At 39.7% G+C, this 7563-nt stretch overlaps 2 protein-coding genes across 2 annotated transcripts in view; both read left to right on the top strand.

Annotated features, from left to right (window-relative positions):
• The first annotated feature begins 1141 nt into the window (after positions 1 to 1141).
• Positions 1142 to 2047, top strand: LOC104773627 (UDP-glycosyltransferase 72E3-like). The gene has a single exon (XM_010498276.1). It carries the CDS (start codon positions 1142 to 1144, stop codon positions 2045 to 2047), a length of 906 nt encoding a protein of 301 aa, XP_010496578.1.
• A 4465-nt stretch (positions 2048 to 6512) lies between these two features.
• Positions 6513 to 7563, top strand: part of LOC104773626 (UDP-glycosyltransferase 72E3-like) — a 12388-nt gene continuing 11337 nt past the window's right edge. Inside the window, exon 1 of the mRNA XM_010498274.1 lies at positions 6513 to 6566. Within this exon, the coding sequence (XP_010496576.1) occupies positions 6513 to 6566 (54 nt within the window). The remainder of the gene's footprint in view (positions 6567 to 7563) is intronic.

The following is a 7563-nucleotide window of genomic DNA, read 5'->3' as shown; positions in this document are numbered from 1 at the left end:
ATGATTCTTATGATAAAAATTTTAAACTAAAATCCCGTGCAAATAGATATAATAAAAATATTATCTTTAACTATATATATGTTATATATCACTTAGTAAAGTAAGTTTAGTGTTTATATAGATTTATACTCAAAAGTTTTTATAAATATATTTGAGCTCAAAAATTTATATTAAGAGAAAATATTTTAAATTAAATTTCCGTGCCTGCATTGGTAGAAATACTAGTCAAATATTAATTTACCACTTTTCGTGATGGCATGATGGTTTTGCCATTTTGTCTATATTGTTATGGATTTGTCATTTTTTCGGTTACAAAAATAAGATTAAACATGCGTTTAACTTCTTATGTTAGGTTTAGTTGGTTCAATTATATTTGTCCTTAGAGTTTAATATTTTTTTCATAAAATATGTATTTTATCCATAAAAAAATATAAATATAGACATTAAGTATTCAAAAATGATAAATCCAAAGTTTTTTTTATAGGAAAATGGCATATTCGTAAATGTAATCACGAAAAGGACATATCTGTAAGAATACCTTTCCACAGCCTATGGCCCTATGGTCCTCACCCAAATGTACGGTTCTGCCTGTGGCAACATTTATGTATAAATTGACTAACCATAAATTTTTTTCTTCCTCTTTTGATAACTAGACTTACAACAAAATTTACTAGATAAAAGATTTTGACATGCAATTAGTTAAATTTTCGTAGTTCTTTTATTTACAGTATTTAGATGAAGATATTTCACTTTTGCATGTTTTAGAGTGAGGAATTTCTTCAACTTTCTATTTTCTCACTTTTGCTTTTTATAATGAAAAAAAAAAAAATAGATATCTTACCTACATTTTAATTTGATTATAAAATTATTTGATATACGGTTAATTTGATTATAAAATTATTTGATATACAGTTTAATCTTTAAATTAATATATTTTATAAAACAAATTTGGCTTCTTTTTTTTTGAGAAGACCATAAGCCAACATTTTAATTTTGCACGTTATATACTTCTAGTAATGATAGAAACAGGCTATAAATTAGTGAGTAATGCATATGCAACGACCAAAGAAAATTAGAAACCCATCAATTACAAAAAAAATCCTCTCGAAAATAAAACAAAAAGCCAACTGAAGAACAAGTGATGCATATCAGAAAACCACATGCCGCCATGTTTGCCAGTCCCGGAATGGGCCACGTCATGCCGGTGATGGAGCTAGCTAAGCGTCTCTCCGCGAACCACGGGTTTAAAGTCACCGTCTTCGTCCTCGAAACTGACGCAGCCTCCGTTCAGTCAAAGTTTCTAAACTCAACCGGTGTGGACCTCGTCAATCTTCCTTCGCCGGACATTTCTGGTTTAGTGAACCCGGAAGACCGTTTGGTGACCAAGATCGGAGTCATTATGCGTGAAGCCGTTCCTGCCCTCCGATCCAAGATCGCTGCCATGCATCAAAAGCCAACGGCTCTGATCGTCGACTTGTTCGGTACAGATGCATTATGTCTCGCAGCGGAACTAAACATGTTGGCTTATGTGTTTTTCGCTTCCAACGCGCGTTTCCTCGGAGTTTCCATGTATTATTCAACATTGGACAAAGATATCAAAGAAGACCACGCAGTGCAAAGAAGCCCGCTCGCTGTACCGGGGTGTGAACCGGTTAGATTTGAAGATACTATGGATTCATATTTGGTTCTTGACGAACCGGTGTCCCGGGATTTGGTCCGTCACTATCTGGCTTACCCAAAGGCTGATGGAATTTTGGTGAATACATGGGAAGAGATGGAGCCCAAATCATTGAAATCTCTTCAAGACCCAAAACTTTTGGGTCGGGTCGCTCGTGTACCAGTTTATCCGGTTGGACCGTTATGCATACCGATAAAATCATCTAAGAACGAACATCCGGTTTTTGATTGGTTAAACGAACAGCCAGATGAGTCGGTTCTTTATATCTCCTTCGGGAGTGGTGGTTCTCTTACAGCTAGTCAGTTAACCGAATTGGCGTGGGGACTCGATCATAGCCAGCTGTTAAGAATGAAACGCTCTTTTTATTAATCTGTAAAAGAATGTTCGTTACAATTCCTAACTGACTGAAACAGAGGACTCTAGACGCAGCTAGAAGTTAACCTCTCCCAACGAAGACTCATATGTCTCGTTTCCTCACAACAAACAACATAAATCCTCTATTTTTTAACAATTCTCTTTATATACAACTCGATCTCAAGCGCACGTGTCTCCCTCCAAGTCCGCACGTGCTCCATCATCTCTGTTCTTCTTTCTGAAATGAAGCTTGTCCTCAAGCGCCAGAGTAGGGAATTGCTTCTTAAGCTCCTTGCAAACTTCCCACGAATTTTCTTGTTCCGGCAAACCCTTCCAACGAACCAACGCTTCCAACACGCCATTAACATTGTACCTTGTCTCCAACACTTCTTCAGGCTCTAATACCAACTCTTCATCTTCATTCAACGAGTCAGGCAATGGAATAATCTGATGGCGTTCACCTAGCAATTTTTTAATTTGAGACACATGGAAGACAGGGTGAATCTTCGATCCGTCTGGAAGTTTTAGACGATAAGCCGCCTTCCCGATTCGTTCCATGATCTCATATGGGCCAAAGTACTTAGCAGCTAACTTCTGGCAAGCCCGTTTGGTCACTGATTGTTGCCTGTAAGGTCTCAACTTCAAGAACACCCATGTTCCCACCTCATACTCGACGTCTCTACGGTGCTTGTCTGCATTGTTCTTCATTAACTGTTGCGCATGAATTAGATGTCTCTTAATCTGAGCAATTTTAGTTGAGTTCCTTCATCATCCGCTCTAACTCCACAATTTTAGTTGAGTTCTCCTCAAACCTTACAATCGCTGGAGGGTCCCTCCCATACATGACACGAAACGGTGATGTCTTCAGAGAAGTGTGATACGATGAGTTGTACCACAACTCAGCCCAAGACAGATATTGATGCCAAGTTTTACGGTGAGCCGATGCCAAACATCTGAGATAAGTTTCCAAGCTTCGATTCAACACTTCTGTCTGCCCATCCGTTTGAGGGTGAAAAGCTGTGCTATACTTGAGTTTAGTGCCTGAGATTTTGAAACACTCTTTCCAGAATGCACTTAAAATGTACTACCACGGTCAGAGACTATTGAAGCTGGATACCCATGGAGCTTGACCACTTCTTTGATGAATAACTTGGCTACATCTGCAGCTTCGAATGGATGCTTCAAACTCAAGAAATGACTGTATTTACTCAGTCTATCCACGATCACCATAATGACATTCCTTCCTTGAGAAGTAGGTAAACCCTCTACGAAATCCATCGTTATGTCTTCCCACACCATCTGTGGTACTAGTAGAGGTTGAAGTAAGCCTGCAGGTGCGAGAGTGGAATACTTGTGTCGTTGACAAATCTCACATTCTGATACAAACCTCTGAGTGTCTGCGAATAAGCCATCCCAATGAAAGGATTGTTGTATCCTTTTAACTGTCTTTAAAACTCCTGAGTGTCCTCCCATTACTCCACCATGACACTCTTCCAAGATCAATGGGATTGAACTCGAATTCTTTGGGATAACCAGTCTGTTTTTAAACCACAGTCTACCATCTCTCACCGAGTATTTCTTGTATTTATTCGGAACAGCCAAACATTCCTGAATTTCCTTTTGAATCTTCTCATCCTTATCAATATCTTCGTATATGTCTAAGAGTTGTAGAGCAGTAGGAACCGTTAAGGCCATTAACAGGTGAGAAGTCAGCACACCTTGTGGTTGAGTCATTCGCGATAGACCGTCTGCTGCTTTATTCTCGACACCAGGCTTATAAAGAATCTCGAAGTCATAGTTGAGGAGCTTAACAAGCCATTTTTGATAATCCATAGTGACTTCTCTCTGCTCTAACAAGAATTTCAAACTCTTCTGATCTGTGTGAACTATGAAATGCCTTCCAAAAAGGTAATGTTTCCACTTCTGTACTGATAAGACAATCGCCATCAACTCTCTCTCATAAACCGGCTTCAATTGTTCTTTTGCAGTTAATTCGTGACTAAAGTACGCAATTGGCTTCTTATTCTGCATTAACATTGCCCCTAACCCGAAGCCTGAAGCATCTGCTTCGACCACAAAGGTTTCTTCAAAATCTGGCAAGGATAACATTGGTGCTCTCGACATAGCGAGTTTAAGTTTGTCAAAGGCATTTTGTGCTTCTGTACTCCACTGGAAACTGTCCTTTCTTAATAAATCTGTCAAAGGCTTGGCTAGTATCCCATAACCTCTGATAAAACGCCTATAATATCATGTCAACCCCAAAAAACCTCTTAATTCTTTAACTGATTTAGGAGTGACCCATCTTGTCATGGCTTGAGTCTTGACTGGATCAGTTGACACCCCATCTCGCGAAATGATATGTCCCAAATACTCGATCTGAGGCTGACCAAAAGAACATTTTTTCTTGTTTGCGAATAGAGTGTTCTCTTCTAAGATTCTCATTACCACCATCAAATGCTTCTGATGTTCCTCAATGGATGTGCTGTATACCAATATGTCATCAAAAAAGACTAGCACAAATTTCCTTAAAAATGGTCTGAAAATCTCATTCATCAGTGACTGAAAAGTTGCCGGTGCATTGGTGAGACCGAAGGGCATCACGAGAAATTCATACTGTCCATCATGTGTCCTAAAAGCAGTCTTCTCGATGTCTTGCTCTCTCATCCTGATCTGATGATAGCCTGCTCGCAGGTCCAACTTAGAGAACACCATAGAACCATTAAGCTCATCCAGAAGTTGATCTATCATGGGGATTGGAAATTTATCCGGTTTTGTCACTCTGTTCAAAGCACGATAGTCAATGCAGAACCTCCAACTGTTGTCCTTCTTCTTTACTAACAAAACTGGGCTTGAGAAGGGACTGTGACTTGGTCTGATAATCCCAGAATCAAGCATCTCTTTAACCATTTTCTCCATGATCTCCTTCTGTGCATGTGGGTATCTATAAGGCCTTACACTGATAGTGTTATGCCCTGGTAACAAGATGATTGAATGCTCTCTGCCCCTTAAGGGAGGTAATCCCGAGGGTACCTCAAACACCTTCACAAAACTGTTTAATACCTCTTCAATCCTGGTATCGAGTTAAGGTATGTCCGATTGCTTTAACTGTTGAGAATACAGTTCAACTTCCACGCCTTTCTTATGAATCCTGTATTCACTTGTTAAAGATTTAAGTGACATCTTAGAGATGAGTAAATCGGATTCTCCTCTAATAGATACCATCTGTCCATTGTGAATAAACGACATCTCGTTCTTCTCCCAATTCACTCTACAATCGCCAAGAGTTCTAGGCCAATAAACGCCCAAAATGACATCAATTTGTCCTAACTCCAGGACAATAAAGTCAGACGTAAACTCCAAATTCTGCACCGAAAAAGTAACCTTCTCACAAACACCCAATCCATTAACCAAGATGCCTGTTCCCAACGTCACATTCAGGTTTGGGTTTTCTCTACACTTCAGCTTCAACTTTGTAGCTGCAGTAGGAGATATGTAGTTGTGTGTAGCTCCACTGTCCAACATGATGACGATGCTTTCCCTACCCACTGATCCTCTCACTTTAGTGGTTGAGGGTCCCGAAACTCCTCTGAAAGACTGGAAAGACAATGCCATACATTCCCCCACTGGTTCTACCCTCACTTCCATCTCTCTGTTATCATCTAACACTTCTACTTCAAATCCATTGAAAATGGACATCACTCTCAACTCCTTGTTCGGACATTTATGCTCCTTGGACCAAGGTCCATCGCATTTGAAACATAGTCCTTTCCTTCTTTTCTCGTCTAGCTCTGCATTCGTGTTATTCCTTCTTGGTCTTTGCTCTACTCTGCTTGTTTGCTTTTCCACGCTTTGTACTGGTTCTGTTACAAGTGTTTTCGTCTTCCAGGTGTTATTGTTGTAAAATGAGTTCCCCTTGTAATCAGATCCGACATTCTCTTTATTGGCTAGCATCAGTTCCTTCTTGACCACCCTTCGCATTATACTCGACTGCATCGCTCTAGCCTCTGCTACCATTTCTGGTAAGTTGCGTGGCTTTGCATGTGTACAAGCTCCTGCATTTCCGGTGTTAAACCATTGAGGAATATACCTTCGAGTTTCTGCTCATCCAAGCCTGTTACTTGCGAAGATAAATCTTCGAACCTCTGAATGTACTCCGCTATTGACCCTGTTTGCTGAATGCAAAACAAGCTTTGGCTAGGTCCTCTTATCTTCAAATTCCCAAAACGCAACATCAAAGCTGACTTGAATTGAGTCCAACTGTCGAACTGCCTTGTGTTAACTACCCAATTATACCAGCTTAGAGCTTCACCGCTAAGGCCCACTGACACCAAAGCAAGCTTCTCTTCGTCGTTATAGCCACCTAGGCGAAAGAACCTCTCAACTCTCGCGATCCATCCATAAACTCCAGCTCCATCAAACACAGCCATCTCTACATTTCTTACCAAGTTCTCACGCAACCCTGGCCTAATGTTGCTATGGCATGGTTCCGAGGATAAAGAACGTACCTGGTTTTGATTCCCTTGTAATCGCGATGGTATCAAATGACTCGAACCGCCTACTTCACAAACCGTCTCAACTCCGGGTAGAGAATTCAAGACTAGATCCAGTTTCCTTCCAAGATCCTCCAGTTTCTGATCGCGAATTCTCAATTCGTTCCTGAAACAATGTTTATTTGTTTGGTGAATGATTGTGGATGTATGCAATGATGATATATGAATGGAATGATGGATGGGTGTTTCAATTCCCCTTATGCTATTGTAGTACAAGAGGTATCAATCCTAAATGAGTGTTTGTGAAAAGAAAAGATGTGCATATGAATCTAAGTTAAGACAAATGTAATGATTGTTTGTCACTAACAATCCTAAGATGGAAATGTAAAGATGCAGAAAGTAAACTACAGGAACCAAGAACTAAATGCAAATGAAACTGAATGATTGAAACTGTAATGAAGCAAGAACAGAAATAGAAACTACTACTAATGAACTAATGCAAGACAATTAATGAACTGAAAGCTAAATGTATGCAACTGGAATGAAACAGGAATGAAACAAGACAATCACAAATCATAAACACAAGTTCTGGGGATGAACTCGAGCAAGCACTCGACCTAGTGTAGGTTGAGTGGGAGGTCGAGTTTGCTAAATCCGGGAAACAGAGCAACACAACAAAAACAGAGCAACACTAAAACCAATCAAACAACAAGCAAGCTACAAGATTAAGACTTTAAAATCAATAAACAAAGAAGGTTCCTGAGGATGGATTCATGGGAAGAACTAATCATTGTGGTTATCTAACTTGGTCAACAAATCTCAAGCAAACTTTGAGCTAACCTCTAGACATATAAATCTAAGACAAGTTTCTCCCACTCTCATGGTCAAGAAACAATCAAACCTATGCAATTCTAGACTTGTTCTCACACAGTAAAGAATCTACACAAGCAGGCATTAAGCAATACATCTCAAACCAAACAAGACCTCTAATCTCTTAGCAAGCCTAATGGTAAGCTCTAGATCTAGCCTTATCTATGCTTC

Source organism: Camelina sativa, unplaced genomic scaffold, assembly GCF_000633955.1.
Source record: "Camelina sativa cultivar DH55 unplaced genomic scaffold, Cs unpScaffold00595, whole genome shotgun sequence".
NCBI classification, from domain to species: domain Eukaryota; kingdom Viridiplantae; phylum Streptophyta; class Magnoliopsida; order Brassicales; family Brassicaceae; genus Camelina; species Camelina sativa.
Note: the sequence above shows the minus strand (reverse complement) of the source record. Positions and strands in the feature narration are given on the sequence as shown.

Coding starts and splice junctions, on each gene's coding strand:
- LOC104773627 (XM_010498276.1), top strand. CDS start 1,142: ATGCATATCAGAAAACCACATGCCGCCATGTTTGCCAGTCCCGGAATG.